Source organism: Petaurus breviceps, unplaced genomic scaffold (assembly GCF_028583685.1).
Source record: "Petaurus breviceps papuanus isolate PSGF00001 unplaced genomic scaffold, PetGlider_PUasm1.0 185, whole genome shotgun sequence".
Classification (NCBI taxonomy): domain Eukaryota; kingdom Metazoa; phylum Chordata; class Mammalia; order Diprotodontia; family Petauridae; genus Petaurus; species Petaurus breviceps.
Window position 1 is genome coordinate 6,549,068 of NW_027185797.1, and position 17,715 is coordinate 6,566,782.

A 17,715-nucleotide genomic window follows, 5' to 3' on the forward strand; every position below is an offset into this window, starting at 1 on the left:
AGAGAGGAAGAGAGAGAGAGAGAGAGAGAGAGAGAGAGAGAGAGAGAGAGAGAGAGAGAGAGAGAGAGAGAGGACATGGACATAAGAAGTAGAATTGGAGTAGGACTCAATATATTACATTGAGAAGAATGCTGCCTGTGCTTAGTCAGAGGACCTGAGTTAAAATTCTGACTCTGGTACTCAAGACCTGTGTGATACTTAAGTTGTCTGGCATTTAGGGTTTTCACTGATAAAATGAGAGGGTTGAATAGACGATCTCCAAAGTCTCTTTCCATGCTAAATCTTTGATCCTACAAAGCAGTACCCTGAATACCTTCTTCTGTTAAACTTCAGCTGTCAGATGACAGCTTAAAAAGAAGTTTAATAGAAGAAGGTACTCAAGTTGTACTTGTGTATTTCTTTTCATCTTACTCTAGGGCATATCTCTCATTAATCTAAGGAAATCAGCTGTGACCTTGAATAAGACACAGTGTCTCTGAGATTAGTTTCCTCTTTTATAAAACAAGAATATTTGCATTACCTCATAGAAGGTGTGGGGAGTTTATTTAATTTTGAGATATTCTTATTTTTAGCTTTGTTCCACTCTGGTTATTTTGACATAAAAGACAACTAACTATTTGCTTCCTTATTATCAGGAGAAAGTTTCTCTCAAGCATAAGCTATATTTGGCTTTCTAACATCTTTGTTCACAGTCTCTACATCTTGTGTTCTTAATAGTCAGCAGAGGAAAAAAACAGAAAAATTGCAGACATGTACTGTCTCTGTGCATCATATTTCCCCATTACAATGTTTTTTCCCCAATCAAGAGAGAATTCCCTTGGTAACCTCATCACTATCTCAACCTCATCTTTTCAAGTGACCTCTGATGCTCAGGGCTGCTAAAAAAAATATTTTGTGTAGAATACAAATTTGTTAACTAGACTCTCAAATTCTAACTGTTCAAGTCTCTTAAGTGGACTTTTTCTGTATAGTTTAAAACACATTTGATCCCAAGCAGTGTCCAGTGAGTCTGGCAGGCACCACATAGAGAGTGTTGTGGGCTCACGTCATCACTGAGCAGTGATATGGAGCTACTGAGTGTGTGGCTGTCAGGCAGGGCAGATACAAGGACAGTTGTGGAATAAGTTTTCATGCACCGGTCATAAAACAACTGAGAGAGGGTGAGGAGACTTTGCCCTAGAGCACTGAAACCCAGAAACAAGCACATTCCTTGAGCAGCTAGAAATAACAACTTAAAACTGTGTGTGTTTATAACTTTTTAAAGTTAAAACAGCCTGCCCCCAGAAGGTTCCTTTCTCTCCCTCACTTCCCATGGCAGTGCCCCATATGAGAGGTCCTCCATACCCCGGCCCAGCCCTGCTCTGCTTTTCCAACCCCAGACTAAAATCTCCCCAGCAGTAACCTCTCACAATGTCCCAGGGTCTCTCCCTAGAGGAGCCAAGGTCTCCAGGTCTCTGCACACTACCTATTAATTTCTTTTGAAATTTTGATCTATGATTGTACTGAAGGTACAAGGTCATGTTACCAAAATACCAGTTGTATTTTTGAAAGTTTACTCTCAATGCCAAATTTTGCTTGTTATAGCCTTGACCACCAGCTAATAATCTTCCATTTAACTAGATCAGCATTGGTCAGATCAAGCAATAGATGGTCATCTGAATGGGTTGCTTGAATTATCTTTTTATTCTCATGTACTTTCATTTAATGTCCTTTTCAGATATAGAGAAACTGTAGACATGTTATGTTATGTCCCATTAAACTATTCAGTTCAGGATTTACCAGAAACTAGCCAGGAATGTACCTCCTGGGTCATCATTCACATTTAGTCTCTTGCTAAATCAGCTATTTTATGTTTAGCTCCAAATAAATCAGATAAGTCATCTTTAGGCTATATTTGAATTACTGAAGTCATCATAGACTTGCCCTTCCCCTACACTCCAGGGTAGGTACAGTCATGTTGCCCAAGATTCCTAGCCATTCCACAATCTCTCACTAGATGTCTTTTCAGCAGATCAGTAGATAAAACACTTATGGGAGAAAAAATTGTCTGGGTTATGCACACAACTACTGCTGTGTTCCTCTGTCTCATTCTGCCAAACCAATTCTGCCCAAAGGCAACAAGACTATGGTCAGATTTGCATCCAACTGGCAATAGTATCCACTCTCCTCTCTCCTTAAATTTCCCAGCTAAATGATATTTCCACATGCTTCAAAAGAAGTGTGATTCTTCAGCACAAGATTCAGTCACTTTCTATGGTTTCCTCATTCCTCTGGGTTCCCCTCATACAGTGTCCACATACAGTGTCAACAGAGGCACCAAGGTTAAGGACTTAACTTTGCAGAAGGGAGGCTGGGAAACAGGGGTCCTCCTTTTTATGAGAAAGCTCTTTGTTATTTCCCTGACATTTCAATATCATTCATCAGGAATAGGGTGAGGAGGTGGTTTGCTGACAATCACATCTCTGAGCCAGGGGAGGAAAAGTACTGCATTTTTCTTCCCATTGGGAATTAGGACATTAGGAAATGAGAAGGCAAGAATATGACGTAGAGGATTCTTGGGGGGCACTTTGGAGATCCATAAATATATTCTACTCAGAATGGAGACTCGTAAGCCAGAGCTCCAGTAACTGTTGTTTTTAAATACCAAGAGTTTAGCTTTTATCCTGCTTCCACTAGAGATGATGAATCCTAAAGTGCATTAATCCTGTCTTCATCATCATCTGTGCTCTTGTGTTTGAAAGCAGGAGAGCTATAAGGGAAAAGGGAGAGGGAGGAAGAACAGTCTTAGGGTGACCTCCTTGAGAAAATGGGATTAATCAAGCATTTTGATTCATTTCTTGTAAAGCAGCTAATCACAGTCTGAATGAACACAATCAGGACCAAAGGTGAGAAGAGCAATTTCCAGCCTCTTCCCCAACCCAGAGAGAAATTCTCCAGGTGCTTTTCATGTTAAGAGGTGTAATTGGATTCATTTGGGGTGATGTCAGTACAAGCCAGAAACAATGACTTAAAAAATAGTGGTAACAATTGTAAAAGGAATAAAAGTCACTGGCTATGTACCCCACTATAGACATGGAAGGGTAATAATAATTATAATAACTAGCACTTGTAAAGTTGCAAGGCATTTTACATAGTTTTAGTTGAGCCCCACAACCTCCTTGTGAGATTGTTATTATCCCCATTTTAGAGATGAGGAAGCTGAGGCCGAGAGAGCCTCAGGGCTCAGGATGCCTCGGGTCACACAGCTAATAACTATAGGAGGGAGAATTTGAACTCAGGTGTTCCTAACTCCAGGCCCAGCACTCTTCATACTGCACTACCTAGTTACCATTAGGTAGAAATAAGCCCAAGGAGGTCATCTGCCCCAGGGAGAAGGCACAGGTCCTCAACTCTTGTTGACCATGAACTGACCACTGGGAACCCAACTTTGGTTTCTTTTACCATAATTCTGTAAAAGAAAAAAAACTGCATTATCTCTGCTCTCCACTATCACACTTGAAGTATTGTTCTTTGATAGATTTAAATTTATGCCTGTTAAAGTACAGCTTTCAAGAAAATGCTGAGAAACATGCACTTGGAATCCACATGTTACTGAGTTATGAAAGCCAGGAGCTAGGGGAGCTCTTCTTCACTTAGCTACTCTATATTGCTATCAATGACCTTTCCTGATACTTTCCAATTCAGATTTACCAAATTAGAAGATGGGGAAAAAAAGACAAAAAAAATCCCCCCAAAAAATGAAAAAGAAAAAATTCCCAAAATAGAAAACTTAGTAAAACAAAAAATGTCCGATCAAGAGCAAAGTTGAAGAATGATTATATACATATCTATGTGTGTGTGTGTATATACACACACATATATATATATTTATATATACATACATACATATACATATATAATCTATTTATGTGTATATATATGTTTTCTTAATCTGGATGAAATGGGTTTCCCAGAAGCAGCATATTCTGGTTTTTAATATATTTTGTAAAAAAAATTTTTTTCATGTTATGGGAGAGTTTAGTCCTTAACATTTAATATTATAATACTTCTGTGTTTCCTTTGGTTATTCTATTGGAAAGGAACACACAATTTCTTCTCTGATATTTTTGATGGATGTGTAATCTCATCGATATGGTGACTTCCTCCAATGGTACACATAACAACCCATCTATGGCTTGTCGTCTTTCATACTCTCGTACGTTTTGTTCCCATAAAAGCTGTTTATCAATCAGTAAGTCAGTCAATTAGTGAAAAGTCCTCTCTCACCCTAGAAGACTGGTCCACTACCTTTTCAGTCATATTTGTTTCTAACAATATTCTTTATGCTGTTTCTCTTGAATAATTTTTTCTTGGTCATATATTGTGACCTGCTCATGTCCATCATGTACCTATTCAGCCTCCTTTGCCAAACTGAGTCTGTAGTACACTAATACCCCCAGATCTTTTCAGACAAATTGCTAACCACTTTCTTCATTTTGTACTTTTGAGGGTGAATTTCTTTTTTTACATCAAGTGTAAAACTTTGTATTTACCCCTATTAAATTCCATCCAGTGTTATAACTAGAGGAAAATTTCCATTGTCATGTGTGAGTCATCTTGGCAAGAAAAGGCAGATTTTGCAATAGGAAGGAAAATATCATAGGATGGCCAGTCTTTTGCATTTATATTTCACAACTCCCCTAATACAAGTATACCCCAAACCTTGCTAATTCATATTAAAACCAACTGGCAGAGTTGTTGAATGACTAGGAAAGAAACAATAGACCATTAACAAATAAATGCTACCTGATGTACAAAGTATTGTGGTAATTTAAATTGGCAGGTGGATTTTAGCTGTACATACATTTCACAATACAGCAGAAAATGGGTTGCCATTACCTTGGCCAAAGTAATGAAAATTTAGTAAAACAAAATATTTGATGATGATTCAAGAAACCAACCAAAAAAGGGAACCATCTCCTACCTCTCCATTGCTGAGATTTATTAATCAGAAGACTGGAAAATCTTTATTTTGTTTTAACAAATATCTCCAACTAACAACTAGCATTGGTGCTGGAAAAGATTACTGGAGTCATTCTGAATTTCTATGCTTCGAAATATTTGGAGTTGGCATTGCTAGTCTCTCTCATAAGCTCTTCAGTTGAGAACTAGAAGAGATATCAGAGCTTCCCTAGTCCAACCTCTTCTTTTTACAGAAGAGGAAATTGAGGCCCAGAGAGCTTGGGGTTTTTCCATGATCATACAGATATTAAGTGGAAGTGCTAGGATTTGAAGCCAGGCTTTCTGAATTCTAAATATCAAGCTCTTTCCCCTACACCTGTATTAGGTCATAAAGGATCTGATAATACAAAGCATCTAATTCCATTAATCAGTACTGAATTAGAAAATAACTTTTGTCTTGTGCTTTCAAACTCTTCTCTAGATCAGTGACCTCCAAACTATCTTGACCAAACAACCTTATCAGCAAAAGAAATTTTGAGCCCACTTCTCAATATGTATTCAGTTTCTTATTTTTAAGCTATATACAGGCACTCCTGTATTGTTATGCACGTTATAAAATATAAAAATAGAATTTAAAAAGAATGACATCTAGTTGAAATAATATTTTATCCCAGAATCAACAGTTTATTGAGAAGAGGAATGACATGATTAGGCTTGTGCTTTAGGAAAATCACCTTGACAGGTATGGAGGATGGCATGGAGTGGGAGAGCCTGGAGGCAGGGAGGTTAATTAGGAGGCAGTTGTAGTGGTCCAGGGAAGAGGGGATGGATGGGGGCCTGAACTAGGGAGGTGGCTGTGTGAGCACAAAGAGCAGGAAGACACACGTGAGAGATACTACAGAAGTAAAACAATATTACTTGGTAACTGATAGGACAAGTGGGGTAAGTGAATCTGATGGTGGTGATTCTGAATGACTGGAAGGAGGATGGAGTCCTCAACAGAAATAAAGATTCTGGTGCTAGGTGTGCAGTGAATAGATACACTGGCCCTGCAGTCAGGAGGACCTGAATTCAAATTCGGCCTCAGACACTTGACATACTTACTAGCTGTGTGACCTTGGGCAAGTCACTTAACCCCAACTGCTTTGCCTTTCCCCCTCAAAAAAAAAATAAAGATGCTTGGGAAAAGTGGAACTTTTAGAGGGAAAACAATATAATGAGATCCAAGTCTGTTCCTCACTTAGGACTCATTCTCTCTCCCCATCTCCACAAAAGGAGAGGGGAGGGGTTCTTCTTCATTAGTCACAGACCCAGAATTTAGAGCCCACACACCAACAGTGACTGACTGCAGCCACAAGATGATCGAGGAAAAGGGAGAGAGGCATAGGGAAATGTTCTCAATGGCAGCCACAAAGCTGCTGCCTATAAGGGTCTGAGTAATGGTTACCTTCTAACTGCTCCCTGTGCCTACACCTGGCTCATAGGCTGGGCGTTTGGGAGCCTGATTGCTGAGGAAGGGGACAGAGTGGAAGAACGGTGGGAGATACAGATAGGTGTGACTGTGTTTGACCCAAGTCCCACAGTCATCTATTTCAGGAAGAATGACATGTAACCATCTTCCCATCCTTCCATTGATTGATCGTATACCCAGGGACCAGGCTATTGATCCCAGCCCCAGTTTGGTAGACCACTGCTCAAGATGACAATATAGCACAAGGACAACAAACTCCCTAACACCAAAATTAGATTCTTGTGCCAAGACTAGCTCACGTGTATCCACTTGTTCAGTAACACAACAGGAAACAGAAAAAACTCAGGGACAAATCTGTGGAGTCAGTCAGACATCATCAGGGATGGGTGTTGGCTATCTCTGGCCTCCAGTGACTCCAAAAAGGGACGCAGACATGGCAAGTTTAGGATATCTTCTTACTAAACCAATTCAGCTTCCAGTTAGGCAAGTATAGCTATTTGTCCTTGGGCAAATCCCCTCTTTTAGAAATGCATTTGTTGGAATAATATCCCCGAGACTGCCGGACCTTTGTGGTAACTTGGGCTGCCTCCCAAACTTCCCAACATGGGGACACACTACTTACTCTCTCACGAGTTTCATCTCGGTTTCAGACACGGTGTAGTTAAGAGGCCTTGGTCCCTGGGGCCAGACAAGGGCTGATCTGGTAACGCTCCTGGTACCTAGAAATCAATGCACAAACCCAGCTTCAACCTCAAGGCAACGTTCAAGGGCAATCAGAAAGCACAAGAGAATTCACCTTTGCCGCAAGGTAATGCTACATTAATTAAAGATGAACTTGACTATTAAATGCATGGAGAAGATTTCTTCCAGAGGACAGGAAGACATACAGTTTTAATATGCATAAGGAAGTCCAGGACCAATTGATTCTTTCGAGGATTGCTCAGACAAAACCACAAGACTCAAAGGGGGAAATGTTCACAATCAGAAAAAAAAAAGTGGATGTGGAAAGTGAATAGAAAAAGAAATGTTTTTGGAGAGGAGCATTATCTTTCTGATTATGTTCATTTTAGTGACTGTGTTTCTCTTCCCTATAAAATTAGTTTCTTCTTTGCCTCCTTTATTGGGGCTTGTGGGAATGTTTTTGCAAAGGAAAGGAATGTGGATATCTCGGGCAGTTCAGCAGCACTGGGCGGCAGATGTCAGCAAGAGACCCACATGGGTTACAGAGGGTGGGGGTCTTGTCATAGAAGCAGTGTGGTGTCTGAAAAGGACCAGTGTCTGGCTCACTAAATATTCCCCCCTTAACTTAAGCACCCTGAGGAGCCGGGATAAGGCACAGATGCCTCTTGCTGTGATGGCCCACATAACGTCATTTTCCCTTTCTTTCACATAAGTCAACAGGCTGGATCTGATGCTGTTTCTCCGAGGCTGACAAGGCTTCTCTCGAATGGATGAAATCCTGCCCATATCATTTATTATCAGAAGTGTTGAAAGCGGATTCCAGCCCTGCCACCTTCTACCTACACTGCCCCCTGAGGACACAACTTTACCTTTCTACAAATCAGTCGTCTTGTCTGTAGAGTGAGGCTAATAGTCCCTCCCAATCCTAAACTGTATGATTTTACCCATACTGATTACCTAAAGAGGCCTCAGAACAGCCATAAGATCAGATCAGTCCTAACCTTCCTACTAAAAAGGGCAGGACAATCTGCTGGGTTTTGGCTCCAGTCACATTCTTTGTAATTTGTATTTATATCCCTAGTCCCTAACATATAACATAGGAGACATTTCATCAATACTTGGCAGCTTGGTGGTTCAGTGGAGAGAGCTCTGGGTCTGGAGTCAGGAAGACCTGAGTTCAAATCTGGCCTCACTCACTAGCTGTGTGACCCTGGACGAGTCACTTAACCCTGTTTGTCTCAGTCTCATCTATAAAATGAGCTGGAGAAGGAAACGGCAAATCACTCTGGTATCTTTGCCAAGACAATCCTATATGGGGTCACAAAAAGTCAGACACGACTGAACAACAACAATCTCTACTTGTTAATTCATTCTTTAAGATCAACTTCAATGTGAAGCAGTTAAAAGAAGATGGGATTTGGACTTAGAAGATGTGCCTGGCAAACTTCAGGGAAGTCACTTGACTTTTTAGGCCTCAGTTTTCTGTAAAATGGGAGTTGGTCTGAAACACCTTTAAGGGTTCTTGTCTTATATGTAAATGCCAGTTATTATTTCTTTTTTTTCTTGCTTCTTTTTTTGGAGGGCAGTTGGGGTTAAGTGACTTGTCCAAGGTCACATGGCTAGTAAGTGTTAAGTGTCTGAGGTCAGATTTGAACTCAGGTCCTCCTGACTCCAGGGCTAGTGCTCTATTCACTGCGCCACCTAGCCACCCCCCAGTTATTATTTCTATTACCCCCTTTAGCAGATGAGGAAAACCTAGGCTTGCAACACCAAATCCAAAGCTCTTTTCACTAGATCACAGTGCTGTAAAGAAACGGAGAAGGGACAGGGAATGGGACCAGGCCAGATGAAGACATCAAAAAAGAAGCTGTTGTGATGCTCCTGTTTGGTTAGCAATGATGCCTGAGGTTAGATTTACCTTCAGCCCACTCCTTAGCCACCTTTCCTGTTAATTTTGGGAGCCTTTCTGAAAGCAGTGGCCAGACTGAAATGCTTACCACCTTCTCAAGGAAATGGCTTTGACCTTTATTTGCATAAACCCTGAGTAATCACCAGCTCTCTCTGGAAGAGGAAAAATAGGACACCATCCCCCTTTCCTCTTCTCCCACCCCCAACCTCTTCTTGGATGCCAAACAGATTTCAAAGAACAAGAGAGCTGAGGTCAGACACATTAGAAAAGAATAGGAAATTGGAAATTAGGGTTTTGTTCTAGCTTTCAAGATCCTTGGGAAAGTGAAAAATGAAGAGCAGCTCTTGTGAAATAAGAGGGATCTACCCTTTGTCAGTCTCTTTATTAGAACACAGCAACGGCCCAGGCCACAACTGTACAGGGAAGGTGAGAGGAAGATTGAAGGCCAAGGGTGAGGGGTTGTGCACACCAGCTGAGGTAGTGGGTCTGGATTGGGTGGCCCAGGTTCTGCAGCACCAAGAGATAAAAATGCTTCCTTTAAAGAAAGGTTATGTGCAAATAGGGAAGGAAGAATTCAGCTTAGGGAAAAGTAGACCTGCTCACCTTGCCCTTTTAAAATGCAGCTTTGGAGATCAATTTTCTCCTTTCTAGAGTCCATATGAACTTAGGGTGTAGTTTTTGTGGCATGAAGGGGATAATTTGTAAGGCCTGGGTTATGTCAGTAGCTACAGAAGGGTGAACCCCAAAGAGCTCATACCAGTAAGTACAAGTCTCGGTGAGAAGCATGAATTGAAATGAATTTTGCCATAAGAAACAATCTCCACTAAAGTCCTCTTCTAATGACTGGCAGGGTGCTATAGTGGACAGAGCACAAGACTCAGTCAGGTAGGACTGGGTTCAAATCCTACCCTTAGACACTAGCTGTGTAATCCAGGCAAGTCACTTGACTTCTCTGTGCCTTTGTTTCCTTATGTGTAAAATGAAAGGGCTGGACTTGATGGCTTCTAGCTCTAAAGCCTGATCTTAAGACCCTATAGTGGCACGAAGGCTACACAGAGGAAAACAAGCCCTGGCTGGCCCTACCAAACTGGAAATTCCTTGAGTATAGCCTTGGAGAGAGGCCATATTCCTAGCATTTGAGGACCTGCCTCCATAAGCTCAAGAAGATTCCTTCATTTCTTTAGCCACAGCAAGAGTGAGGAGTCATGAGCCCCAACAGTGGAGGCAGGCAACACCCACCCTGACAACATCTTGGATCCCTCAACTACTGAGATTCCCCAAAACAAAGAGTGCCTGGAGAGTAATACAAGAAGGGGTTCTCCATCTGGTCTTTTATTATAACAACTACTAGAGACCCAGGCTTGTAAGGACAGTTTTAGTAGGATTTACTAGGGGCTTTTGCAGGAAGAAAATACAGTTAAGAATGGAGGCAGCAGCCTGGTCGTGAGAATTAATGTCAGTTTCAATAAACTCAGTTTTATCTTCCTATTGCATTCGCTGCCTTTCTTGCATGAGCTCCTACTCAGTCCTTCATCTCTATTCCTTATCGCGCACTGACATTTTCACCTCTCTGCTATTCTCCCTTCTCTTACTCTTTCACTTTTCCTGAATCTCCATTTGTCACTCTTGGTCTTCTCTGATTCTTGTCCTTTGCTTTCTCCTCATATTTGACTTTTGTCTTTTCTTCTGATGGAGGAAAGAAGATCAGAGTCCCTGAAGTCCAGCCCCTACAAGAACGGAAAACCCCAGGGATGGGAAGCTCTCTGGTCCTGCACATTTCCTACATGCCCCCTTCTCACCTCTCACACTGGTACACCCACCATGCTGGTTACTTCACACCTGGAGTACTCTGACAGCTGCCAGCGTCTGCCTGACTCAAGTCTCTCCCCACTTTGGTCCACTCGCCATCTTCTATCAACCTGATCTTCCCAAAGCCTACATCTGACCGTGCCACTCACCTTTCCCTGTTCAAACAAATCCAGTGGCTCCCAGTTACCTCCAGGATCAAATTCAAAAGCCTCTTTAAAGTCCTTCCTGACCCAAACCCCTCCTTCCTTTTCAGTCTCCTTACACCTGCCCACACCTTCTGGGATCCTCACACTAGACATGCCATCTCCTGACTCCAGGGACTTTTACTGGCTGTCTCCCACACCTTGAACTTCCTCCTTCACCTTTGATTCCTGACTTCCCTGGCCTCCTTCGGGTCTCAGCGAGTCCTACCTTCTATGGGAAGCCTTTCTCAACTTCATTAATGTTAATGCCTTTCCCCTAAGATTATCTTCAATTTATCATATAAATGATATATACATGTATATGTATATGTGCTGTATATATGTGTGTGTATGTATATATATATGTATCTTGTAGTTTGCAATGTTGTGTCCCCACCACCACCACTGTTAGACTGTTAGCTCCTTGAAGCCAGGCCAGGGTTTTGGGGTTTTTTTTTTCTTGTCTTTATATCCCCAGAGTTTAGCATGGTAAATGGAATTGAGTCAACTCATTCCACTTTTGTACAGTTCAAACTATTCAGAAATTTTTTATCCATTCCATTTACCTATTACCTATTAAAGTTCAGACAACTTGAGTCATTTTCCTTCTTGTATTTTGTATTAATGACTTTTGTTTGACTTCTTATTTTAATACTTATATGCATACTTCAAATGGTAGAGTTCATCCATGGGGGCACTCCATTCATCAGTCATAAGGGTCCTCCCACACTTCAGTTGATTGTCTTTCATGAGCTGATTTGGCTGACATTCTGGGCCAACATTAGATGGGCTAGTCCTCAGAGGGCAGACATACAATCCATACAGAGGTGCATATCTGAAGTCTTTCCAGCTTTCAAGAGCTTCACGACTACACTGGATAGTCTTCAAAATCCCAGAGGCACCCTTATGCCAACATGAACCATGGCAGTAGTGTTAAGCACTGTTTCATTTCTATCACTGTATCCCCAGTGCCAAGACCATGCCTGACACAAGCTTAAATACTCATATGTAACTGGGATCTCATCGGTTTAGGAGTTCCCTCCAACAATGTACACCACAAAGAGTCCATGCATACCCATTTCACACGACAACTGTTCCTGTTCTCTGAAAGGTTTGCCACTCAACTTGCTGGGAGAAACATCTAAGAAGAAAGCCATCAATAAAACTGTGGCATCAGATGTTTTTGTATAACAGCACAAAATAAGAGTTATAATGTGGTGAACAATAATTCCTAATAGAAGGTGGCAAATTTGGTCCTGTAAGTATTCCTAAGACTAGGTGGGGTAGGATTCATGACCGTATTTTGGCAGTGAAAAAAGTATACTTTAAAAAATAGGATAGGCAAAAAAGGGTATGGGATGTAGGGAGAGGACAGATTATAGATGGTATATTTTAAAAGATGCAGCTCTCTGGGGAGGAGAGGGAAAAGAATATATTAGATATGAAAATTATGTAAACAAAAGATTGCTGAACAAATGTAAACAAAAGTTATCAATAAAAATAAGAGAAACATTTCAAAAGACATACTCATGTGAAGAAACCTTGGAACCAGAGGGGAGAAATATGATGAAATACACTTTGGATGAAGATGAATTTGGGTAAAAACCAAAAATGGTATCATCATGGGGGAATGGTGTGGACCAGCTGGTGAGGAGAGGGAGTAAGGGAAGATTTAAGGAAACAGGCCACAGAGAAGCATGACTTTGTACTGCTGGGGGACTTCAGCCACCTGGGCATCTGTTGGCACTCTGGCTCTGCCAAATCAGAATCACTTATAAATCTGTGACTTACCTTAGTTATAACTTGAAATATAAGAGGCCACAAGGAGATCTACTCTTCTGGGTCCAATCCCAGTCAACGTACTGCCTAGAAAATGCTCAGAGCAGGAAGATGGAGTTTGTGAGGGACGTTGCAGAGGCCACCGAGTATGTGGGGAGGAGCAAAGGGTAAGAAGGTTGGGAAGGTAGGAGGCAGCTGGGACCAAAAGTGAGCGTTTTATATTTCATAAAGCTGTAATATGGGACTGAGGATGATCACAATACTTGGCACCAACCTCATGGGGATGTTTTAAAGATTAGGTTAAAAAACGATAATATAAAAAGTGCTTTAGGCTCTTTAGAGACAGCTGCATTATGAATGCAGGGTATGTAGTAATTAAAGGTCACACTGTCACAATTACTATTTTTTGTTTTCCTTCTCTCCTTAGCAGATTTCCCCCTCAAGCAGTAGCAGTTTGATAAGGACAGACATTTCATGCTGATATACATATATCATATATATAGATATTAGATATATGTATATATACACACATGTATATATGTGTGTGTGTGTGTGGTGATTGCTGGTTGTTGTCCTTTCTCAAAGAGAATAAAAATGAAATCCCTAGGTTGGGGTCAAGGTACAGTGTCTGATTATGTCTGATCAGACCGATATGGCTCAGAAGGTTCTACCACAGGTCAGGCACAAATAATCCCTGTGAACTTTTGGAATGGAGACGGCTCTAACTTTGTGTATCCCACAATTCTCATGAGCCACTGCAATTCTGCTTCACTCACAGAGAACAATGCCTTCTCTGACGCAGACACGCCGTGCTGGGTGGTCCTTTGCCAGTGTCTCCCATGTCACACAACTGATTCCTGAGTGTTTCAGAGAGACATTGAGAGTGTCCTTGTATCTCTTGTGAGACCTCCTTGTAAGCACTTGCCTTGTGCAAGTTCTCCACAAAATAGTCTTTTAGGCAAACGTTCACTGACATTTGAACAACATGGCCGGCTCATCAGAGCTGTGCTGTCTCTAGGAGAGTATGAATGCTTGCCAGTTTAGCTTGAGAAAGGACCTCAGTGTCTGGTACTTTATCCTGCCAGGTGATCTTCAGAATGCTCCTCAGACAATCCAAAATGGAAGCGATTTCATTTCCTGGCATGGCACTGGTAGACTGTCCAGGTTTCACAGGCATAGAACAATGAAGTCAGCACAAGAACTCTGTAGAAGTTCAGCCTGGTAGGCAGGCTAATACTTCTTTTCTCCCACTCTTTCCTTCGGAGTCCCAAACACTGGGCTAGCTCTGGTAATATGTGCATCCACCTCATCATCTCTGTGTGTACTGGAGAGTATGCTGCCAATGTAAGGGAACTTGTCCACCGTATTCAATATTTCTCCACTGGCTGTGAATGATGGCTCCATGTGAGGATGGTGTGGTGCTGGCTGGTGGAGAAGCTGTTTTCTTGGTGTTGTCAGACCAAAATTAGCACAAGCAGCAGAGAATCGACCCATACTTTGCTGCACCTCAGTTTCAAAGACTATATTGAGTGCACAATCAACGGTGAACAAAAAAATCAAGCACCAGCACCACACACACACACACACACACACAATTTGTCCTGGGATACCACTTTATCCTCTTCATGACTTTCAATTACTTTATTCTTCAATATGCTCTTAACTTATGCCCCCTGCTCAAATATCACCTAACCCATGACCTAGTCTTGTCCCAAAAGCCAATCATCTTGGTTATACTTTGTGATGACAATATTCTCTTTTCCCTCTGCCTCTGACATCTTACCTCCTCTTAAATGCTCTTTACCCTCATTATTAGTCCCTCTATTTTTTCTTCTATCCTATCACCCCAGTTTGGGGCTCCTTTACTTCCCTACCCAGTCTTGTGCCAATAGCCAGCCATTTCTTTTTTTTTTTTTTTTGCCTTTTTTTTACTTTTTGGAGGGCAGTTGGGGTTAAGTAACTTGCCCAAGGTTACACGGCTAGGTTTTTTTTTGCGTGTGTGGGTGTTAAGTGTCTGAGGCCAGAACCGAACTCAGGTCCTCCTGATTCCGGGCCCAGCGCTTTACTCACTGCGCCACCTAGCTGCTGCCCCATTAGCCAGCCATTTCAATGGTATCCTGTGGCCATAATCTTCTTCTGTCACCTTCTAACTCCTTCAATTCCTCTCTTCCAGTCCATCAGTTACATTTTGCCGTTCTATCCAGTCTTTCCCAATGGTCATAAGCTTCAATGATTCTCTCTCCTCTCCTTGGATCTCTTGCCTCCTTGACGTTTCCTCATGCCCACCCTGCCTCCTCCCAGTCACGGGTATCCTCGAACTAACTGGCCACTCTTCTTTAGCTCCCCCGGTTCATGCTGTGATCATTTCCAGAAGTGACTCCCTCTATTCCTCCACTGATCCTGCTCCCACAGAGCACAACCACAGGCACAAAATAACAGAATGAGAACAACTCCATTTACGTTCCACCTGGTCAGAAAAGCATCATATGTACATTAAGAGAACAGCTGGGCTTCCTGGAAAGTATCACTAAGAATGTGAGATGAGAAGCTAAGCCTCACTCAAACCCATGACTTCCTATCTGCCTTCATTCTCCAGTGTATACCTTGGAACTCATTAATCTTTTTACATTTGTTAATTAATAATTAATACACAATTGATTAACTCACAATGGCAGTGTTGAAAACCACTGTTGAATAAAGAACACTCATTCACTTCATAAATGTACATTGAGTGCCTACAGAGAGCCTGTAGCCTGTAGCCTGATGGTTAGGGGGCTGGCTCAGAGGCAGAAGGACCTGAGTTCAGATCTCACCTGTGACACAGTTTGGCTATGTGATTCTGGAGGCTAGTCACCTAACCTTTCTATGTAAGACTAAAAACCCTAAAGAAGGTACTTTGCAGCATTGGTACAGGGCCTTCCTCACTGACAGTTCTCTCATGAAATCACAGGGCTGGTTCAAAAAATGCCCAATGTGCATTGGCTAAGTGCCAGGGAAAAGACAAAGATAAGTTAGACAGTCCCTGCTCTAAAGCTGATGCCAGAAAAGTAATTTATAAGCACTTGGACTTTCAGTTTCCCCATCTGGAAAGAAACATTTATAATATAAAACTAATTAAACTTCCAGGAATACTGTTATGTGGACTAGCTCAGGGTTTTGCAAAGCTTTTGAATGCAGAGATGTAAGTGTTCTTATTATTGGCTACATTAAATCACAGGCACAATGGCTTTTTAAGTTCTTCAGGCACCATTTAGTTTGGAATTATAGAAAAACAAATGCGCAGGCTTCTTCATCTATGCCCAGCAATGCATTAAAAGCAAGACACTTTCCACATAAGGGAGAAAAAAAAATGAAACTGCAAAGCAATATTTCACCACATGCAAACAAAATGATTATGGTCAAGAAATTGTGTTAGTATAACAAGTTTTCAGTTCTATACCCAGAACACTGGACAGAGGTGCTTCTAGATAATGTCAATGGGTCAGCCATCCAAAATGCATGCCACAGACTGGACAATAAGCATTTTTGAGACTCTGGGTTTTCATTCTATGGACTGTTAAATTGATGTCTTTTTGGTGACTGTGGATCTCACTGAGGAATCCCTGTAATATTCCGCGACTTGATATAATGAACTCAGCCATCTGGAAATAAGGTCACCTGATGTATTTCACACTCTTCCACTCAGACACATTTTCCATGACACTGGTAATCATTTTTGGTTTTTCTGTCTTAGGCCATGCTTGAAATCCACAGCCCAAGATAATTAATATCATTAATATGTTAATATAATATATAATAACATGTAATATAATATATTAATATGATATTATGCTATAATAATAAGGACAATAACCCAGGCCCAGATTTGAAGAGGAAGAAAAGATCAGGTCAGATTGCATTTGGGAAACAAGTCCAGATTGATCTGTGACAGAAAACCCTTCTTTCTAACATAGTATTCTCTGAGTGGTGTTACAAGGCTATGAATCGTAGAACAGTCTCTGAAGAATCAAGATGATCCTGAGAGCAGCAGAGAGCGGCACAAGTAATTTGCAGCAATGCAATTAATTTTCCAACAGTGACCTGTGTGCAGAAAATGGCATGAGGAATATCACCCAGGAAATGCATAGACTGGAAAAGGAGGCAAGTTGGTCATGGAATGGAAGGGAGGGATGATAGACTGAGAGTCCAAAATTGTACCAATACCCATAAAATTAAAAAAAAAAAGATCTAGGCAAAAGTTACTAGCACATTGGGTAGATCCCCTATGAGAGAAGATCGACAAGGATCACAAAGTAAAATAAGGTCTGGACCTACAGTGCAAGAAGGAGCTACCACAAGACCTGAATTCACTGAAGTTTTGAAGCCTCAAGAAAGGTCATAGCCATTACAGGCCTACCTAGTTTTATTGCGCTTTGCTTTATTTCACTTGACAAATATTACATTTTTTACAAATTAAAGGTTTGTATCAACTCTGCACTGAGCAAGGCAATCAGCACCATTTTTCCAACAGCATGTGCTCACATTGTGTCTCAGTGGCACATTTTATTAATTCTAGCATATTTCAAGCTTTTTCATTATTATTATTATTATTATTATTATTGTATGTTGTGTTGATCTGTAATCAATGATCTTTGATGTTACTCTTGTAATTGTTTTCAGGAGCCACAAACCAAGCCCATACAAGGTGGAGAGCTTAATGGATAAATGTTGTGTGTGTTCTGACTGCTCTACCTACCAGCTGTTCCCATTTCTCTCCTTTTCCTCAGGCATCCCTATTCCCTGAGACACCAACAAAACTGAAATTAGGCAATTCATAACCCTACAATGGCCTCCAAGTGCTCACATGAAAGTAAACTCATGAGACCAACTCCCTTGTCTTATATGCAGAAAATGTCAAGCCATCACCCCAACCTTCAGCAGCCCCCCACCCTGATCAGTGAGCA

At 41.3% G+C, this 17,715-nt stretch overlaps 1 protein-coding gene across 2 annotated transcripts in view; it reads right to left on the reverse strand.

Annotated features, from left to right (window-relative positions):
• NEK11 (NIMA related kinase 11) overlaps nucleotides 1–17,715 on the reverse strand; it is a 275,778-nt gene that overhangs the window by 39,584 nt on the left and 218,479 nt on the right. For both annotated transcript variants that reach the window (XM_069088393.1, XM_069088392.1), the window contains one exon: nucleotides 7,035–7,131. In XM_069088393.1, the coding sequence (XP_068944494.1) occupies nucleotides 7,035–7,131 (97 nt within the window). The remainder of the gene's footprint in view (nucleotides 1–7,034; nucleotides 7,132–17,715) is intronic.